The sequence below is a fragment of the Triturus cristatus genome, chromosome 6 (genome assembly GCF_964204655.1).
Source record: "Triturus cristatus chromosome 6, aTriCri1.1, whole genome shotgun sequence".
Taxonomy (NCBI): domain Eukaryota; kingdom Metazoa; phylum Chordata; class Amphibia; order Caudata; family Salamandridae; genus Triturus; species Triturus cristatus.
Genome location: NC_140589.1, coordinates 223,456,583 through 223,478,892, shown reverse-complemented (window position 1 = coordinate 223,478,892; position 22,310 = coordinate 223,456,583). Strand labels below are relative to the sequence as shown.

At 44.1% G+C, this 22,310-nt stretch overlaps 1 protein-coding gene across 1 annotated transcript in view; it reads left to right on the top strand.

Moving 5' to 3' along the window:
• Nucleotides 1–4,404: 4,404 nt before the first annotated feature.
• The window catches only part of TNFRSF21 (TNF receptor superfamily member 21), a 183,092-nt gene continuing 165,186 nt past the window's right edge, over nt 4,405–22,310 (top strand). Inside the window, exon 1 of the mRNA XM_085610577.1 lies at nt 4,405–4,724. Within this exon, the coding sequence (XP_085466703.1) occupies nt 4,641–4,724 (84 nt within the window). The 5' untranslated portion in view covers nt 4,405–4,640. The remainder of the gene's footprint in view (nt 4,725–22,310) is intronic.

The window sequence follows — 22,310 nt, the reverse complement described above, 5'->3', positions numbered from 1 at the left end:
GGATTTTGTAGGTACTAGATTGAACCTACTAATATGAAGAAGATACACTGTATAACCTTATAGCCTTATTTTAAGCTGGTAGCCCCATTATGAGTATGCCTAAATTACACTCATATAAAGACATGGGACTGAAACCCAAACTTATCTCGCTTTAGATAAATAATCAATCTATTCGAGGAAATGATATACAGGTTGAGTGTATGAGATAAGAAAAAAACCTCTCTAACCGTTATGTGTTTTAATACAGAAAAGAGACATATGTATACTAGTCTGTGATGTCCATGGACATGGGTAGGCACACACTCAATGTTGTTTATTTCAATAGATAGATACCTACTGATTGAGGGATGGCTGATATTGATTAACCTAACGAACTAGGAAAACAAAGGAAACCGAATCATCTAATCGCCATATCACTCCGTCAGGTATGGATAAGTGAACCTTACCCAAATTTTCAATGCAAAAAAAAGCGTAAATTCCCTTTTTTTAACATTAATCTTGGCTAATATGTCTCTCAAACTCTATATGTTTTTCGCACTACAAAAAATAATATGATTTCTTTGATAGATACCGTAAGAGTACACAAAAAATAGATCGCAAAGAAAAGAATACTGCAATTTTAAACGGTAGAGCACAGACCACAGAAAAACAAAGTCACTAATTAATGGTAAGCGATATGGAATTGATACTATTATATTATTAGTTAAAGGTTCTGTGATGCTCCTGTATGATTAAAAATATTCATGTAAAGCTTATACGGAAATGCAAATAAATGATATGTCTTAGGAATATAGTATAAAATTGTTCCTTTTTTTAACTTTGAATTCAGCAGAGTGATTATGATCCTATATAAGATGAACTAGAAATGGGTAATAGGAAGGAATGAAATTTGAGGCCTCTTGCCTTATTTTCTCATGTTAAAAGAATTGTTGAATTATTGTTTTGCTAGAAAGAATTAAGAAACTTGAAACAACATGGTTTACTTATTTTTATATAACAAGTTGTAATGATTGTTTATATTGTATAAAGTGTATTATAAAAAGAAAATCTTTTGTAAATAATGTATATTAATTTTATGAATATATATGTATTGTTTATAGCCCTGAAGAAGTCCGCGAGGATGAAACGCGTTGGCTATGGTCTGTTTTAACATGTTTGAAAGAAAATTTCTGAATAAAGGATCAAAAGAAAAAAAACAACTCTGCTGAAAGTCCATGTTTTTTTATGGAAGATAATCTGTCGACAATTACTTATGTCATAACAAATGTTTAATACTTGTTGCATTTTGGGTGCTGGACCATTGGATTGTGTTATGGTTATTTGAAGCGTGGAGCTTCAGGAGATTTAGAGGTTTTGGATCTCCGGTCACTAGCACCAAATCTTTATATAATTCTACTAGGGATAGGTGCGGTTGTGCTTTGCCCCAAACCCTCTCTTTTGCTTAAATAAGTAGTTTACCTATGTTCACCATCTTGGAAGTGAGAGCCAGCCCCCCAAAGAAGCATCTATTTCAATGATAAAGCTCCAATGAGGTGACAAACAAAAACATTAAGTGGGTGTCATTGGCCAAGATGAAAAATGCAGGACCCATCTGATGCAAAAGATTGTTTACTTACATTGGCACTGGGAAGGTGCCTGGCAACATCTCTCAGTTGTTTTGATCTCCTTGTGAGTTCAGCTTACTCCGCTAATGACTAGTTTGTCACATGGCCTTACATACCTGCACATTATTATTCTTTTTCCTTTCACTGCCACCTCGTTACCCTGACATGCTTGTCCATTACTCCTTGGTTTCCTCCATGGCAATGGCCCTAGCCTATGTGGCGGCTGAAGTAATGCCTGGGACAGTGCTCTGCCTCCTTCTAAAGACCCTGCTGTCTGCATCTTTTTGTTATCAAAAGTTCAATATATATAGAGTTGGTTGTGGCTGCGCCGGAGGAGTATTACTTTCACCGCATGCTACTGGCTGTTTACTATTCCATCATCTAGGCAATGCTTCCATGAGAGGGCATGAGGGACTATGTTTGAAATGACCATCTTTTGCATGGTGTTGCCCCAGATGTTTGCTTTGACTGTGTTTGCCGGCCATAAGGCTCTGAGCACTTTTTACCCTTGTTAAGCAGTGGCAAAGTACTTGTGCTCCCCCTTTAAACATAATGAAATAGGTGAACACAGCATTGCAGATTTATCTTTCCTATAAGTCCCTAGTATATGGTACCAAGTGAACACAGGGACTGCAAGTTAAATGTCACCAGTGGACTGCAGCACCCATTGGGCCACCCACTGCACTGGCACAGCAACCCAAACCCAGGCCTACTGTTGTAGCCTGGCAGTACAGTTTAAAACTGCCAGATCGACCTATCAAAATAAACAATTTTGACAGACCCAACCCTTCCTTATACAGATCAATAAGTCACTCGTAAGGTTGGTATTTTGCTCATAAAGCAGGGTGCATGGCATTTAAAAGTTGGACATGTAAAGGGTTAATGTTCCACATATCTTTACAGTGAAAAAGCCAAAAGCGATTTTCACTGTAGCAAGTCTGGCTACTTCCATTAGAAAACACTAGAATACATTATTGGCCTATAATGCTTAATTTGAGTTGGAAAAAGCTGGGTGGACACTTTGCCCTGCTCAAGACTTTCTGCTCCATAAATGTGTCAAAGTGTGAGAATAACTTTTTCACCAAACCTGGTCCTTGTATCTGACCAGTGCCCCATTGTGATCAACCTTAAAAAACACCTTTCCCCAGTCTCAAGCAAACAGGTGAGCGAGGTTGGCGTTTAACGCTTTTGAAGTGCTATTTTTAAAAACAAACTTTAAAAATGTATAACTCTGGTTCTACTTTTGGGATTTTGATTGTTGTGGTGTCATTTCATTTATTAAAATATTCTCTATTTTTCTAAGATGGTTTCGGATTTTTCTTGTGTTTTGTCTTTATTACTGTTTTGGTACTGCATAAACACTTTACACTACAATCCTTTTTGCACACTTCCCCCCCAAATATTGGCAAAGGCAACAAGGTCCCGCTTCAGCGTGCTGAACTGAATTTTTGTGCATGCCCCTGTTTACAGGTGTTAACATATTAAAGCCATGCCAATTCGTTTAGCCAATGCTTGTTCTAAAGTTTGGCATGTCTGCTCTTTTACGTTGTCTTACAGCATCTCATAATAAATAATTACGTGGTAATGCATTCTGCCTGTGTAAAATACATATTACTTTTTACATGGTGTTCCTGTTTGTTTATTTTTTAAATGATAATAACCCAGGTTTTGAATCTAGCAGCCAATGGTGTAGTAAGGGTCAGTGAACTCCAAATTCAGGTAAGGAAAATACCCCCCACCCCCTCACCACCACCGATCCCATTTTGATAACAAATTAAAGGCACCATTGCGGTGCTGTCGACATTTCATAGCCCTGGGACCCGGTGCCACTGCACCTGCTACGCCCTTGCTAGGAACAAATAAATATACAACGAGCGAAAGTGCACACCAGGACACTTTTATCTTTCCACCACCGTGTTATCCTCACTCGCCCTTTGCTGTGCTACCAGCCTTCAGCAGACTCGCGATGAGGTAACGGCGTTCTCCTTTATTTTGCAATCTCTTCTCAGTCCCGCTGGACTCCTCTGCTTTCCCTGCCGAGGGGCTGACTCATGCAGCACTCAAGGGTAACGACTGCAAACTACATACAGGGTGCAGTTCAGAAAGCAGAGACGAAATTCAATACATTTTCATAGTCATGAAAACAACACAGCAGAAGCGTCAACCCGAGGCAGTATGTGTTGCACTATCCCAGTCCTCACTCTGAATGGCGCCGTGCAGGCGTCTTAGCACTATAATTCAGCAGCGCTGCTATGAGGGAATCATCGTGGAGGATACAAGGGAATATCATGCAAAACTGTTTTGTAAATATTTAAAAAGTATGTGTAACGTAAGCTCTCTGATTCCAAACAAAATTCCACTTCAGGTCTAAATCGTCACAAAACCACACATTCAAAATGTATTGTATAAGACAGGACTGTTGTTAACCACACATTGCCGATCTTGAACGGAGCGATCCTTTTCTTTGCTGCTGGATGCAGTTCCCATAAACAACGCTGGAAGGCAGCAATTGCCCTCTAGTGACTTCGAGGGGGGTCCGGGCCATTCTCTGCCCCTTACTGTATGTGACGTCACAGCGCGACCTAGACGTTTCCCTAACCTGCCTTCGAGTGACGTCATAGCAGGCGAGTGGCTCCCGAGCTCCCCCTTCCGAATATCGGAGCGCGGGTGGCACCTGCATTCCTCCGTCTGTCGCCTGTTCTTGTGTGACGTCACCCGGGAGGCGGGCCCTGTCGGCTCCCCGCCCCTTCCCTGCAGAGGCGTCAAGGCTGGTCCAATCCCCGGCCGGACCTGGAGGCGTGTTGCAGAGAGGGGAGGCTGCACCGTGGTGCGCTCTCCCTCCGCACCAGTCTCAGCAGCACCTGCAGCGATGGGAAGCCGCTCCCCGCGCGCCGTCCAGAACCCCACGCTGCTGCCCTACTACCTGAAGCCCGTGCTGCTTCTACAGCGGCTCCTCGGCAAAGCCCGGGGATAATAGGGCATGGGCATCCGCGGGGCCGCATCCCCGGGGCGCGCGCAGTGACCGTCCGCCCAGCCATGGGGACCTCCTGCAGCGGCGGCTACGCCGGGCCCGCTGCGGGCCGGGGCAGGTGGCAAGGCAGCAGCATCTGCTTAGTGACAGTAAGTACAGTGCAAGCCTTCCGGGGGTGGGCGCCCCGTGCCGCACAGCAGCATTCCGTGTACAGTTCATTCTTTTTGCTTTTTTGTATGGCCATACATTCCCTAGCAGTGCTCTGCGGACTCTAGATCAAATGTGCGAGACTGGGCTTTTCAATGATTTAAGTGGGTACCATGACCCTTCTTTGTATGGTATTTGTGGGGGCTCAGAGAGATGACCCCTCTTCACGGGGCATGGTGGATTGTTAGAAGGATTATTGGAGACCTCTAACGCAGCACAGCAACAGCCATTCTTGGAGAAGAGAGGGGACACCGGCTGCCTCAGTGCAGGTCGAAGCGTTCCCTGGCCAGCTGTAGTATGCTTTCCGTGTAGGGTTCTTTGTGGGCCACCCCTACACCTGTCCGGTTGTCATGTCAAAATAAGTGCTTTCCTAACCCAGCCAGGCCTTGGAACAGCCTCAGCATTCTCTTATAGGGGCCTTACTAAGCTCCTAGCCAGGGCACAACAACAACATCATGTATGGGGAGACGCTGCAAAGGAGGAACAGGATAAGTTGGGTGCTGGCTGCGGCGGGCCCATTCCATGCCCCTCCCTCTCTAGCAGTCTAGTCTGTAACCGTGTTGTTGTCCCTGTGGATTGTGTTACCCATACACCCACAACACCCTTTCCCATGCCAAATAATATGCACAAATAATTATGATACGGCCAGCTCTTCGCGCATCTGTCACCGTGGCTTGGTTGACAGGGTTGTACTAGTGTAAAAACATGCATCGGCAAAGCCAAAAGAGCTAGTGTTGGCCATCAGCCTTTTTGGCTTTGTCAATGATTGTTTCTGGTGTCATGCTTTTTGAAAAACGTTGTTGTTGGAAAAGCTACCAAGTCCTCCATAATCATAAAAACACACATTGGATAAAGCAAAAGTATTATTTTTTGTTCTCAAATAGCACATCTTTCCATAATAGTCCCTGATACTTAAGAAAACTACTTTTTAGTGTGCGTGTGTGCTTCATGTGGAAGGGCAGAATGGCATCCCTTGGTGAAGTTAGCCAGTGTTGCTGACCCCCTGCCCCAGGCTGCATGCTGTAGTGGGTGGAGGAAAAATGTGACTGACACAACCAATGGATGAAGAGGATGGTTGTAAGCCACTATAAGTATTTGTAACATACAATTGTAGTGAAACCAAAGAGCTTTGTTAATAGCAGAATTAAAAACAACCACGTCTCAAGTGTCCAAAGAATAAAATGATTCTGGCACCCTTGGGAGCAGATTAAAGAAGACCTCTATAAACTCCCCTTTTTCCAACAGTGGTACTTAAAGGTTTGTGGTCTTTGCGAAGCAGAACACAAGTCATTTTTGAAATGATGCTATAGCTTCTCTTTAATCAGACCTACATTATTGTCCTGCTAAATGAGCACCATGTGTGTGCCAAGGACTGGGGGCATGCTTAAAAAGTTTTACAGCTTTCTGAGCCGTGGGGATTCCACAGCTGTTGGGCACACCTGGTTATAACACAAATAGTACATCGTCGTGGCGCTGCCCAAAGAAGAGCTGAAGAATGATCCTGTGTAAGAAAGGGGAGTATTATGTGTTGATACTGGTTAGGCCTCACCATGTAATACTAACACAATACCCCAAAGATGGATGGTCCCTGGATTTAGAATAATAATTCCATAGCTCAGTCCTGGTAATTGCAATTGTATTGTGGTAAAAGCTGTCAGGCTTTACTAGAAGAAAATGTGTTAAGCGTTTCAGAGTACCAACATGGACAATAAGTAATTGACTCGACTGGAAGGCAAACCGAGCACAAATGTATAAAAATAAAACTGTTTTTAATAATATTTTAGACACCAAAATGAATTAGATTGGATACATATAACCGGACTTATGGATTTTAGAACAAATCATAAAACAGTGTAATTTAGTGCTGAAGCTTTACGATTACGGTCATTGGGAGAAAAGGTACTAGGGACAATCGGTCACTTGCAGGTCGAGTTATGTGGAACCCATGGAGGGTGAAGGTGATGTGGTTTCCAGGGCCAAGCCACAACAGTCAGTTCTATTTTATCTGGCCCGTAAGACACGGGTGCAGAGATGTCCTGGCTGTCCATGGTGCTGAAATGGGAGCCTGGATTTACAGCGGAAGCAAAATTTTGACAACAGGGCCACAGCCGTGGTCAGTTAAAGGTGTTGCTGGGTTCCCTCTTGATGCAGCATGGAGTAAAAGGGGTGGTAACCATGGTGGTCACCAACAAGCTTTGGTAGCGGTAAGGTCAGTAATTCAGTACTTTGTCGTATGGAGGAAAACTGTAGCTTTCTGAAACTTGCTGGAGGTCTGGACTACGTTTCCCACAATACACTGTACCATCTACTTTTGGGCAATCTCTCGGAGGGCTCGATGGGCAGGGATCCTTTAGTCCCGGGATGCCTTTTTTACCTGCGGTTTGCAGGGGACTAGTGCCACTAGTCCAAGGGAGTCTGGAGTTGCCTTTGGTGTTGCCACCGGTGCAGAGTATCCCGCCTTTAGTTTGTGCAGTTCCTATTGTCGCAAACTCGGTTTTCTTCTAGGTCCTTTCTTGCTGTCTTCCCTGGTCTGAGGGTCTGGTGTTGGGGGTGTCCCTTAAATCTTAGATTTAGGGGTGTGGGTTAAAGTGGCCAATGGGCTTCTTGCCCCAGCGACTAATCGATTCCTGAGGTGACCACATCCTGGGGTGGGGGTTATCTTTACTACCCAGAATCCTCTTTTCTGCCACTTCTTAAGATTGCATAAACCTTCCTTGGCTGTACAGACCAGGCAGCCCACCCTAGGGGTGTGCTGGCCACATGGGGGTGTATGCCCTCTGACTATCTAATTTTCCTGCTTGCCCCGGTTGCAGATGTGCCTGGGGGTAGGGAGGAGGGCAGCTTCTTCTTTTAGAAGTCGGCCTGCGTGCATATCAGAGGTGCTGAATGCTCTGAAGCTCACTGCCTTGATGTGCCACTTCACTAGCCATCCTCTCAGTGAGGAGGTGTCACCTTTTTCCTGGCCAGGTCTTTGTTTCTTACTCCTGGGAGGGTTCACACTGCCTGGCAAGAGGTCAGATTCCTGTCTTGGAGACTGCAAGCGTGTGGCTGCAAGCCAGAGCACAGGAAAGACTGGGGCAACCAGGTGGGCAACCTCTAAGGTAGCCACCTGGTGCATGCCACATTAACCTTGACACTGAAGTCGTGTGAGGAGTGACCCATTGACAGGTCCGCCCGTACTGAAAACACTTCTTCTGGAACAAATTATGTAACAGATAACATAAAATAGACCAAAGATGCCCTTTCCTGCCTCATAACGCATGTGCTCCATTCACCAGTGTAGTATTACCACAGGACTTAAACTGGTTCAGCCCTTTCGTTTTCAAATAAGTGCTGAGGCCTAAAAGTTTTTCTTAAGAGCCCACCACCAGTGTAGCAGAATGCCAGTGTTGCTGAACAGCAAGGCTGCCCAGTTTTAAGTGCACCTCACGTCTAAATGGCACTAGCTCAATCTTGCACGTGTTTTCATCCCTGCTTTTTTCTTTGCCACTGTTGTTCTACCTTTCTCTTATTCCTCCTTTCCTTTTACTGCATTCCTTTTACTCCATTCCTCTCTCCTGCTCTGGGTCTGATGAAAAATAAATCCCAGTCCCCCCAAAGTGGAGGCAGGTGCCAAACACTGGCACACATTATACACTGCCTGTCTCATGCTTGAAGAAGGTGGATTAACTCTGGACCAGACCAGTTGGGTCAATCTACACTCATACACCAGTTCGACACTAGGCCACCTCTCTAACCAGTGACAATAGTCTCTGGTATCTTGGCTGTCACTGTGCATAGTCTTCTGGTGTGTTTCTTTGTCTGTTTGCCAGCATTTCGTAGGTAATACCTACCTACATCTTTTTCACTTAAAAAAAGTGCTAATCTTTGTCGTTTTTTCTTGAATTATAATTCCTCAAAACACACCGCTTAATTTTGATACATTTCTGGTTCTTTGTGATGTTAGCTAAAGATATTGATTTTCCATATATCAATCTCCTGTCATAAGTTTCTTTAAGAACATTTCATTTTTCAGTTTTGAGGAAGCCCTTTTTGGTGACGCACTGCTATAGCAGTGAGACTTGTGAAAATCCTTGCTTTAAGTAGTGTGTACATCTCTGACGGCAATAGCACGTGCACTACTATGCATGTTCCTTATTTCTTTTATGTGCATTTAGAAAGGTGTTCAGACAATGTTTGTGGGTCTCGCTATCTCCAGCACGTCACCCGTACACCGTGGCACAAAATAGTGATTTGGATGAAGAATGAGTGAGAGAAAAAGTGCATCTTTAATCAGAGTTAAAACTGCAATTGTCATCAGTAAAGGATGTGTTTTGTTTCGTCTAATCTAATTTCTTCATAGCATTCGTAAACAATGAATCATGACTTTACGCGCATTACTTGAGATATTTCATAATGCTGTTATGCAGATTTATTTGTAGTAACCAAAAGTATGCAGATTGCACAAATAAAGCAGATAAGTGAAATCTGAGTGGTTGTTTCTGTTTCAGAAGTTTCACAAGTCATGTCGTGGCTTAAAGTGCCCTGATGGTAGCAGTGGATCCAGGCTTGAAACAGCGTATGCATCCATTAACATCTAAAATCCTGCCGAGGGTCGCTTTTTGTGCTGAGTTTACTCTGGGTTATGCTGACCCGCTGGTTCTCCTTTATTTTTGTATTATTCTTTATTAAACGTTTTTCAAAATTACATACCTATATCATTGGTTCAGCTTATTTTTTTCTTAAATGCCAGCTTCAGGCTATATGTCTAGGAAAACATGTACAGCCGTATCTTCCAATTTCTCTTTTTTTGTTTTTGCAGTTGCATTAATATGTTTTGTTCCTTTGTACCGCTTTGCAGTATCTGAGAAACTTCACCATTGCCTTCAGGCGAGTGGTCCCTTATCATTTGGTGAATGTTGGTGAGGGATTACCTCTTGCCCAGTTATTTCTGGCTTCATTGCTTTATCATCCATGCAACTTAGGCTACAGTCAATTATGAATATACAGGTGATTGTTAATGACAATTTGTCCTTTCTACAAATTCCAACCCAAGTCCCTGCTTAATTCTTCTCTTGCACATTATTGTCCCATTTTTAGGTTTCGTCTGTGCCTCAGTTGCGCTGTGCTTGTTTTTAATATAAACTTAAAGGGACTTGCATCCCACCTCCTCTCCTTCCTGGCTTCTCATTGGTTCCTGTGCGTGCCACTTTCCTCCCATTTCTATTGGCATGTAGCATATTTTCTTGCAGTTACCAATGCTTGTTCCAAGTCTGCCACTCTCATCAGTTTCCCGCCTCCAATAAACTATTAACATCCACTTTGGTGGGACTATATCTTCATAAAGTTTTGCCTTTTACTATTGCAGCATATATGTATAACAATTTATCACCTGGAGAGGTGAAGCGATTTGCATAGAATTACAGGATGTTGTCCAGGGCCTAGATTTGAACCGGGATTCCTTGCCCTCCAGTCAGCGGCTCTGGCCGCTGCACCACATCCTTTACAAGCCTGCGTTATCTACCAGGCAGCTCTTTCCTTCTTCCCGACGATTATTGATGAAAACAGCTCTGTATTCATTACATAGGCGAAACCAATGCATGTTATCTAATTCCATAGAGTTTCAGTGATTACAGATATGGCCGGTCTAAACTAAGTGCCCGTAGCATGCTCTTCATGGATCTACCTTCCCACCTCATCAGGTGCCTCAGCACATCTAGAAATAGGCTATTGACTGGCATTGAGAAAAATAAGCCAGGCAAGGTCTGCATGTTGCAGAATGTCTGTAGCCGCTTCGCCTGGGCTGCATGGCGTGCTACAACGTGTTCTTTAGTGTAGGTAAATGTATTCATTATATTACCAGCTTTCGCTTGCATTCCGCATGGCACAAAATGATTGCAGTCCTGTGCATTTCTAGTGCATCTTAAGCACAAAGTTTTATCAATCAATCAAAAAGCTTCATTCGACAGTAAGTCTTAAAAGCACATTTATACATTAAATACAAACAAAATAAATATCACAGGACAATCCACACACATAAAAAAGCCATTAAATCCAATTGATTACTGTCGAAAATATAGTTAAAACATTATTAATAGCTAAAAATTCACAGAACACAAAAGGGAAGACTTAACTCATGGAGGTCACTAACTAGCAGCAGGTTGGATGGAAGTTCGAGTACGTATTATCCAAGTCCAACTTAAAAATTTAGCCACAGCCACCGCTACAAAGTTTTATCTTTTTCCACACCATTCTTTCCTTGAACACTGCCACGAGGACGTCTGGACGCAGCTGAAGCCATGGTTGGCGCTACAGCTCGATCTTTTATGGATTGAGTTTCAGGTGGTGGAGCTTTCATCCGATTGAAGCCATGGTGGTTGCATGTGTCGTTCGATGGTAAATCATGCAAGCGAGGATGTGATATTTGTCTGTGCTTCTGTACGGTTTTATGGCAGATCTAAGTTCATACATCCTCTCCTTTATGTGTTATTTGCCTTCCATATCTAGGTTAGACATAGAGGCGATGGCGCGTTATGTCAACAGAAGCATACACGTAGGGTTTGGGAAGGGGGGTAAGGAAGCAGGCGAGTGATGAGCCAAGAATGGGAGTTTAGCGGGCTGGGAATTACAAAGCCAGTTTAGCATGGACTGGGACCATTCTGAGTTAGAGCATGGACGCGCAAAACCTTATTTATGAAAGAGCAAATATGGAACCCAGAATATAATATATTGCCATTGCTTTAGAGCGACTCACAAGGACATCTTATGTATATTGACCTGCAGTCACACAAATACTGCGGCATAATTAATAGAGTCTTTACAAGGTGGAACCATAATTTATGAATGATCTTCCATTCTTTCCCAACATCTCCCATAAGGTACTGCGCTCCATAGTCTCACAGGTATATATGTGCTATATAAATCCTGATAAATGTTCATATATGTATGTATGTGTGTGTGTGTGTGTGTACGTGTGTATATATATATACATATATCAGTCGTGGGTGGAAAGGTGGGCGCGGGGGCTGTCACGCGGTGAGGAGTTTAATTTAAAAAAAATTAAACCTACCTTGTGGCCGGATTCCGCCGGATTCCGCGTCTTCTCAGCTCCTGCTCTCCTGCCTCGGACAGGAACAGGAAGCAGGCAAACAGGCTCCCTCCCCTAAGCCAATCTCAACGCTGCATGCAGTGTTGTGATTGGGCGGGACTGCGCCCATCCAGGGGCTTATCGGGTGGGCATGTTCTCCATTCAGGCTGCATGGCAGCCTGCATGGAGAAGGGCAAAGTGCGCATGACAGGTTTGGGTGGCACGAGAGGGCCGACCAAACAGCCTTTGGGCACTCAGGAGTGGGCACACGGAGAGCAGAGCAGCCTGCCCACCTGCAAACATAAAATGGTAATAACTAAAGATTATTACCATTTTATGTTTCTGCTTCTCGCACTGCGAGAAAGCACTGGGGCGACTCTACTCCGCCCTAGCGGAGGCGCCGCCCCTGTGCTACATATATTTCAGAAATTCATTGTTTGTGCAACTATTTGATATTGAAAATGTCCTTAGTAAGTCTGCGTTCTGCTGCCGACACTGATCCCTCACCTTGTAAAAAGCTGTTGGGAATGCCTTCTGCTGCTTTGCTCACAGTATAATGACACAGAAGTCCAAATAAGAGATGCCCTTGTATTTATGAGGCCGACCGCACGTGGGAGACATTCCCCTCGGCTCTGCAGACAGGAAAGGCATTTCTTGTGAAATGTTTGCACAGTTAGTAGCTATTTGGAAGCCCTCACAGAGCCGTCCTTCCGAAGTGGAATCTGTGTTGCTTTCTTGTGCAACAAGCCATGGAGGCAGCGGTTTGCCGAGTCAAGCATCTAACTTAATAATTTCCGCCAAGTGATCGCAACGAGTGTGTCAATGTCTAGGAATGTGATGCCGCCTTGTGCCTTGTCCATTTATAGCTGACACGCATCGTTTACGCTAAAGGAGAGCGAAGTGTTCTAATGGTAAATCTGGTGACTGCATCCTGGGGTCTGGGTCTGTGTTTAGGATGTCAGAGGTTGAATCTTAAATGAAAATGTATTGAGCAAAACTTTATAAAAACTTTATAAAAACCTAGCATTCTGGCTTAATCCTTTATTTCCACGGATGTCAGTCTGGAGCAGCCATTGGTAGTTGCTGATATGGGGGGGGGCGGGGTGCTGTTGTTCACCCTGGCTTGCCCCTGCTTTCAGTGGTCATAAACATAGAGACAGGAAGCAAAAGTAGCACTTTTGACATGTTCTTGCCCATCCAGTTACCTCTTCGGTAGTAGAAGACTTTTAAGGGGCTTAACGTGAGGCAAGGGGCAGCCCTGTGATGGGTCAAAGGGTGCACGATGAGAGTTCTGCTACCCGTGGCTCGCTGCTGAATTGACGTTCATGCTTCATTGGACATTTAGGGCACGACATACATACTGCTTTCGTGGTTGTAAAGCCCGCCGTCATCAGAATCGCAGGCTCTGCGAACTCAAAGGCACATGCCAGATCAAGTACAAATAATGTTTTGTGACTCGGAAAAGTCTTTCTGGCTTGCAAAATGGATTCCGCGACACTTTCTGCCTCCAAACGAGGGAAGGCCTGAAAGGAGTGTTATCAGTGGATTACAGCTGCTGGTGCAGCGTGACTGACACCCAGCGTGGGGTGGTAACGAGTTCTGCGTGACAGGTTTCGCTTCCTGGATGCTAGTGGGCAGCATTGTGGGGGGCAGACAGGGGTGCAGGGGGCCACGCATGCTCCCCCCAAAGTTATCCCTTACATGCAGGGCTTTAAGTGGGATGAAAAAAGTGGGGGGGGTCTCTCAAATGGGCGTGGCTAATGTAAGGAAGGGTACGCAAGCTACAAATCTGACGCCCGAATTGTAGTTTGCTGTTTCTGTCATTGCATCCAGATATATGATACAACAAGTAACATCATGCCTACAAGAAGGCAGGACTATTTCTTTGTCAATGGTTGTTAGTTGCATAAGATAAATAAGCAGCAACTATGGCTTGTGTGTAATATTGAAAAAGCTTCCACTTACAGCCCTGTTGACACCACGACAATGTTGCTGCTCCTGAGTCTCAAAAAGGGAAATCTAGAAAGAAAATGACTCTTTAAAGGATTTCCCTTCCCCTACAACACTCACCTGGCATGTCGTAACTTCTCCACTAGTGAGAAGTGTGAGCACGCGCACACCGATGTGCCTGCTGTCACTCATGTTTGGAGGTCTGCAGTCTCTCCCAGTGCTCCCCCCTGCATTAGTGGAGGGAACAAGGGAGGTGGGGGGGTGCAGAGTACCTCCTGCCTCTTAAAAATTAATGAGTCAGGAGTTTGTGCGATGATTCAATGTACTTTTCAAATGAGGAACAGTCCCTCGTGGATTTCGATGCAAGCACTCCCAAGAAAGTGGAGTGATACAACAAACCGCATCAGGCGCGAGACAACACCCTTATTGCACGAGGACAAAGTAATGCATTTGAACTGACAATAGGGCTTTCAGACACAGCTGAGCTATGACATCAGAAGTTAAAATGCAGGGGTGGGTGTTAAGTCCCCTTCTCCCTACACTCCTTTAAAAAGGAGCTGCAGAAACCTCCGAATGTTGTTTTTATGCCTCATGCTTGTCCTCTCCACATCATAGCAAGCATATCTTGACATTGTGTTCCTGAAAATCCACTTGTGAATACACTCCACTCCGGTCAGGAATGACGAGAAGCAAAGTTTTATGACGTGTAATGTAACTCTGCAGCAGTTAACAAGCTCTAACTTTATTCGGTAAGATTATGCCCCCCCCCCCTCTATCGCCGTGTGGTGTTGAGGTGGAGTTAGTCATATTCTGGGCCACTGAAATTATGTGGCAGGGGAGGATCAAATTATGCAAGAGGGTTTAGTGAACTATAAGTCAAGAAAAGACAAATTATGCGGCATTATGCTGCACATTTTGGGATAGTATTACTACATCATTTTTCCATTTTAAAAGTTGTCAAAACTGTCTGAGCATGAGTTGCAACTCATTAGATCCAGTTTAACACCCAAACACAGCAATTAGCTAGAGAAAGGGACTTCTACTATGCAGCCACATGTACCACTGCATTTTTAGTAACTTTTGTACCATTGGAACTATAAACAAACATTTTTTGTTTAAATCTGTAGATTATGCAGCAGATGCTGGATTATGTGGCAAATGCAGTAAGTGTGTAATTATGCGAAAATCGCAGCAGCCGCACAATCACATAATTCCAGTGGCCCTGAATATTAAACACTTTCAATGTTCTTGGGGACATGTGCCTATTCTTCAAGTGCTGGTCATCCCAGATTAAGCACACGCACTGGCACACCCGACTGAGCTTCCTGGACCAGGCTACCATCGAGCCTCAGCCCAACAGTTTGTTTGTGCATGGCACTGTGGTGCATTGTATCTTGAAGCTGCACAAGGGCACGGTTGGGTGGGTTCCTGCTTCATCGACCCTCAGCCCACAACACGGTTCTGGATTCTGAGGTAAGTGCCAGAACCAGAATCCAGTTTGTTCCCACCCACTGCCAGCAGCGGTGCCAAGAATTCCATTGTTGTTGTACAGTTCAGATACAATCCTCTTGCACATTTGCTGTTGTTGCACCATGCCCAGTCACATGAGTACTGCCAGTCCCAGGGTACAGCGAGTCCAACCATAATTGCGTCACACAGGGTTTCTTTGTGCCGCGCAAACCACAAAAATACTGTGGTTGCTGACTTTGGGATGTTGACTAGCAGTGAAAGGTTCTGGCAGGAGCATATTTACTGAGTATGGTTACTTAGTGGACTAATGCACCCGTTCCTGGGGTATGTTAACCTCACGGGTGCAGGTTTGAATCCCAATGATGTCACTTTGACTCTTAATCCTGACGAGGTTAAGAAAATGAGGGCCATTGAGTTTGGTAACAATAAAGATCCATTATGTGGCCATAGAGCCAAGAGGCCCCTCCGGGGTGAATGTGGAAGCTATATTACAGCAGAGTTATCTTACTTTCTAAAGATCCTTTGCCCCATGCAGCTAATATTTGACCTGCGACTAGTCATCAGCTACTGGAGAAGCAATATTTTTCCAGTGAAGCAAGTAGGATTGGATGTGAAATGATTTCCAATGCTTTTACTATTGGGATTTTTAAGTTCTGGTACTTTTTACAATCGTATTTACAACTCTGCAATGTTCTTTTTTTGTATTTGAGACAGACCTCTGTTAATCTTGATATTCATTTAAGGTTTACTTCTGAAGCACTGGTACGCATATTGGCTACAATCTGTTTTGACAAACCATCTCCCTTCTTAGATCTTCAACTACCCCAGCGCCCTCACCTGGCCCAGCGTCCTCTCTTGCCCCACTTCCATTCTGGTCTCTACGTTTTACCCCATTTTATCCTCTTTCAGAAAGCTGCATCACCTCGTATATTTGAGCCATTGTTTGTGGTCCGGTATGCACCGTTCACCAATGCTGTTATCGTAACCTCAGCAAAAGACACACAAATAATGGACGGAATGCGGAACAAATCAAACATTCACCCCGTCAAGAGATCTGGGTTAAATCCATTGTTCTTTTTCTCACCACGCCACACCCGTTTAGACCTGGCCATATGCAAGTTAGTCTTGACCCTGCTCCTTATGGGAACAGTCCAGCCCAAACTGCCAAGCCCGTTCCTCCCTGGACAGGAAATAAGCATCTTGGGACCTGTTTCGGGTTTTCACCCCTCATCAGCCAGGCTAGCTTGAATCCAGTGGCACAGTGAGCCCCTTTCGTTTTGCAGTTATCGTAACTCGGCATAAACATATTGCTTAGTTGTGCACATTTGAATTCTAATGCACGCTCTTGATCGTCTTCCAGCACCCAGCATAATGCACAGTGCTCCGTTGCACCTTGGCTAGGAGTATGCTTCATAAATACCAGTACATACATGCATATGAGAAAGCAACCCAAAGCCGAGCACTATTTTAGTTTTTGGATATTTTATCTTTCCTGCGGTTGTATTTATAATGACCTTCCTTTGCATCATCGTCTTCTCTTCTGCCAGCATGTTTGTTGTCCTGGTCACGGTGCCTGGTTTCTCACCGCCATGCAAGACATTCAGTGCCAGACCTACCCGTATCACCGTGTCCAGGCTGTCTCGCCCTTGCCTCACACAAGGGAAATTTTAATGAAAGTACATTCTTTCTCACTTTATCTGATTGTGATTTTCTTTCAGTCATTGTTTTTCCTTCACTGCTCTCTATCTTTCAATCTGACTTTCTCAGTCTCATGCCTCCTTCATCAGAATCGTCTTTGTTTGCTTTGCCAAGCTTGATTTAGATGACTCCACGTTGGCCCCTTCTATTCCTGTTTCGACTGGCCAGTCAATAAGCACCTTAACAATGCCCTTGGTGAAGGACATCGGGCATGTTCTTTGTGCCACAGAATCCTTCGGTTCCCAGCCTTGGCTGACTGAGCACAGTAAGTACAACTGAATAAGCCGAGATACATAGTCCACAACTCAGTCACTTGTTCCTGACCCCTGTCTACTCTTCCGTGCCACATCATAACTTCTGCAGACATCCCCCTCCTTTCGCTTTACCCCCTCTGCTTTCCCATAGCTCTGCCATACTATCAACTGCTCACCTCCCTGGGTGAAAGTAGGGTAAGTAATAGATTGACCCATGAGGAATTACATTTGACAAAGCCCGTGGGTATGACTTTGATGTGCTAAGGCATGCAAACACGTGCACGCACAAATGAATTGTGCTCTCTGTGTATTCTGCCTCTGTTTTGCCTTACATGTCGCTGCCCCTGTTGTGATATCTCAAGATTGTGCTGCAGCAGAAGCAAAGGCTCACAGGATTAAAAACAGCGGCTCCATAGTGTGCTCAGAAGAGACGAGCCTTTAGTTCCTTCTGAATTACTCAAACTCAAGAGCTCTTGTGATGTTAATAGGATTTGTTCCAGATCCTGTGTACATAGGTGGGGTGGGCTGTCTTGTGAGTTTTTGTGTTTGGTATTTACTTGTCTAGTACATTTTTGTTGTAAATGTTACTTCTTATAACTATGTACATTTTGAAAGCTTACCTGTGCCTCTATACCTTTGTCAAGGGAATAGTGTCAATTCGCTTCTCAATGTCTTCCCCATTAGGTAATTCATGGAGGTAGGTGAGATTCAATTAATCTTCTGCCTGTTTTGTAGGTTAAATATTATTATTATTATTTTTTGAAGGCCTAAAATGTTAAACTTATTTTTCTGACTCCGACTCTTGCAGTTGCGGATTTTTGAAATGTAAACAACGACGAGTAAAGCGAGACGGTTATTCTCAGCTACTTTTAAGTTCATTTGGCCCCATTCCATTGCTGGATTCTGTAATTATACTTGGGGCATTTCCCAAAGCATTTTGTGTATCTACGGTTAAAGTGGGCTGTAACCAAATTTCCTATAAAAAAAAAATCCTAATTGTGATTCACAGTCAGGAGTCGTGGAATTTTACAAGCTCAACAACTTCACAAATATAGAAATTTCACCACTGAGGCAAAATGTCTGCAGTGGCACATTTACTCCTACGGGTCATTTGGGAGATGTTCTGGGAATACAAGGGTGAGAATGCTACCCTGCGTGTGGTTGTGTAATCACTTACCGCTGCTCTCTCAAGCACTGGCAAATATATTCGTGACAAAGGCCAACGCTGTGGTGAGACTGGGGAGTCAACACCCACCTATTGAATTGGGGGTTCAGTAGGAAGATATTCCTACTAAATCAATTTTAAAAAGGTTAGATGTGAATTTAAAAAAAGGTTAGATGTGAACCACATGCAATTAATAAACTTGCTACAAATACAAGGGATATCACATGGAGCTAATGTCAGACTTTCTAAGCCAGGGCCTTGTGATGGGGGCCCAGGCTTAGAAAGGGGAAGAGTAGCAGGATTCCACATTTGAGTGAAAACCAAAATGTTCCTCAGAACTACAATCATTTTATGTATCCGTGAGGAAAGCATGGGCCAGAAAACCGACAAGACATACAAGCTCAGGAGTGTCCAAAGCTAGGCTGCAAGGGCCACTTCTGTGCCGGAGTTTCAAGACATCCACATGAGTTAAAGGTGCACACAATGCCTGCTGAGGGTAGTCACTTACACGGTTTTAGGCGTTAGTGGCTATCCTAACTGGCATGGATCCGATCCTCCAGGACTAATATAGAACACCATACTTTAGCTACCAGTTCCACCTGTAATTTTAGGTTTTCTCATGACTGTCAAGGATTGGGTGTACCTCATGCTAATATATATTGGGTGGAATTCTAAGCCATAGATGGTTGGGTTGGATTTTTTTTTTTACCTTAGGTTTTGTGTTTGTTCTTTAGCTGCTTGTACTTTGTTGGTTGTGGCAATACAGGAGTTTGCCTGGTAAAAGATCTCCTGTGTATTTCCCGTCTGTGGTGGATATTTGAAAGGAGAATCCTGCATTAACAGGGGCCTTCTTGTAGTTCCTTCACTTGGACTGTTTTATAGGATTATAGGTGGTTTTGGACTGTTTTAGACCACCCGCAATATCTACTGCCTTATAAACAATGTAAATACAATACATATGTTTAATATTACTTTGGATTTCCATAGTGCGATACTCACCTGGACCTTAGGGAGAACACTTGAACGGTGGCGCACCTGTTGTCGCAACAACCTTATACTGAGCTTGTCTTATTTTTAGACATAGATAAATAATCTTCTTTCAGATTTCCCCTTTAGCTAAAATATATCTGAAAATAAAATTGTAACAGAGTTATGAAAATGGATCAACGGCAACAAACACTTCTTTTAAAATGCTAATCAAACAGAATTATCTCCACTACATTTGTTCTTTTTATATGTCTTTGTTAAATTTTACTTGTGTTCCAAATTCACGCTTAGTTTGCACGACCACGTGTAACAAACACATCAGTACATTGGATCGGAAATATGCGGATACGTGTTTTGACATAGATAGGACAAGTGTTTATGCTTTTGAGTCAAGGCATTCTGCATGCGCGTGGTGCTTAATAAAGATCAGATACCTTAGTCAACCCTGGTGAATCCACCAGAACCTGCCAACAATAGGGGCTGTAACGAGGAAGATGCACAGCCCCGTGTGTAGTCACACAGCTGGGCAAAATGCATAGTGTCCTCCAGTTCAATAAAATTACAAGAGCAATTAGCTTCACTTTGGATCCTGCCCCACCTCCTTAGCAGAAGGCATTTAAATTCTAATTTGCATTTTTTCCCATTGATTCTATTCCACATACTTAACACATGTTCTTCCAGTCAGATCTCGTCTGCATCTATGTTATCTTTGAATTATGGCCATCTTGATCATATTGTTTGGTAATCTTCAAAACCTAGTATATGAGCTCCTGGATCCTAGTGTAAGAAGACTAGTCTATTGGAGTGGGCTGCATGCATTAGTAAAGGAGCGGCTCACTCTGGCCCCTGGCTTGAGGCTTTGCCAATCATCTTTCAGCTCAATCCAGAAGACTATTTCTCTTTTACCTAATGCTGCAGCCTCCAATGGAGTGCATGAGGGGGTGTTTTATCTCTCGTTGCCTCTCCCCGTGTTGGCTCCTTATTGCTGTCGTTGCTAACACATGCATACAGAGATATGTGTAAATGTGCACTTGTGTCAATGCTTGTAAAGATAGGCTGGCACATCCAACCCAGACCTGTTGGCTTTGGCAATTCTTGCTCGAAAGTGTAAGGAACACAATTATAGGGCTACTGATTTCCCCCCCCCCACCCCCCCTGTATTCATATGTTTGTGTTCACCAAGTGCGTATAAAAAAAGTGTGCTTAGTAGTTGGCCAGTGTTTATTCTAAGTCCAACCCATCTCGCAGCACAATGAGATTGCTCTACCCGGTTGACCACTTATAGACCTTTCTTACCGAACCATGATGCCTATTCCAAATGTTGGGGGCACTGTGGAAACTGGCAAGTGCTTAATTTGTAAAAGAACGAGTGCTGGTGTTTAAAGCCCTGCTCAGTAGCCCATGGCCAGCGCTATTAGATGTCGACGCACCGAAAACCAAGGCTGTGTGGTCTTGATTCCACCTCAGACACTGCCTGCCCTTTTATCTCACTCTTGCAGATTCCTGCTTTCTCCCTTTGTGACTCTTTCCCCCCCTCTTGCTTTCGGTAAATGTCTTATGAGGAAAGATAAGTGCTGGTCCCCTCCAAAGTGAGTACAGTTGGGCTTCACTGCAAACATCGGCTCAAAATGGGCACTGGAGCCTGGGCTCATCATGAGCTCCTGCTGCAGCCTCTCCGTCCTTCCTTCCTAGGGCGTCTGTTAGAGGAAGTCCTCCATCGGAGTGCTAGGAGTTTTGAAGTTGTTTGCAAGAGTACGTTTTGTAGTTCTTTAATCCTTCCTAATATTAAGCCATTTTTGGGCCATTTATTGCAACCTATTGCTCTTTTGTGGCAATTTTTGGTGGCTCCAAAAAAAAGCTTTTGAACTGGCTTCAATGTCGTGCCAGCTGTGACCTTCTCCCTGCTTCCACCCAGCTGCCACCCCTGGGCATTAATAGTGGAGGAAAGGATGCGGTCACTGACATACCCCTGACTCTCCGCTCCCTTGATAGTGCCAAGTGAAAGTGGGCGCTTCACGGCTCCTGTAACTGGAAATAGGGGTACCAGTACAGTGGCGATATGCTTCACATCGCCTCTAGGTTTTAGTATAATTAACTCCCCATGGGACTAAAATGTAAAGAAAAAACACGTTTCTTGAGAAGTTGGTTTGGGTGGGACAGTTGTATGGCACACAAATGTGCATTGAGGTGGCACCCTTCCCAAACCCGAACTGTGTAAAGCATGGCTTTTGTTAACGTTGCACCCACATGCCTCCTTGTTTCTGCCTGCCTGATGATAAGCTGACAAGTACTCAACTGTGCAAGCAACCGTTTGTGTCCTCGGATTACCTTGCAATATTGGTTCTTGCTAAGAGATATAATGCTCCTAATTTTAGCAGTTTGCTCTGGGAATGTCCTCTGTCTGACCCAGGTGCCACCGTCTTTGCCAAGTGGTTCCAAAGTTTAGCCTTGTAATCAAACGAATTCATATTCTAGTGGACACTGCACCCATGAACCCTAAGTAGTGGTAAACCCATAACCCTCTATTCTTATTGACGTCACGGTTTCACATCACTTTCCACCCTTCCCTCTGCTGACCTTCGCGGATTCGCATTGCACAACTGGCCGAAAAGGAAGTTGTTTTACTTTCAGAAGCAAACTTCACCAGACGAGAAACTCTTTCGGCGTCCATGTGTGTGAGTAGGCTGTTTCGATAAAGGAAGTTCAGAGGCAGACACAACAGTTAGCACCCTTCAAGTTACAACACGGTTCCTCTTTGTTGTAGTTAAAAGGTATTCAGTTCACATCTGGTGCAGAAAGCCCTGCTGTGGAGCAATATGACGCTGTACTTATGGAGCAGGTGAAAATACCACTGTACTTCTATTGTACTTAGTAAATTACCATTCCCAGTTTGTACCAACAGCGCTCCGCGATTCAACCTGATCCTTTAGTTCCATCA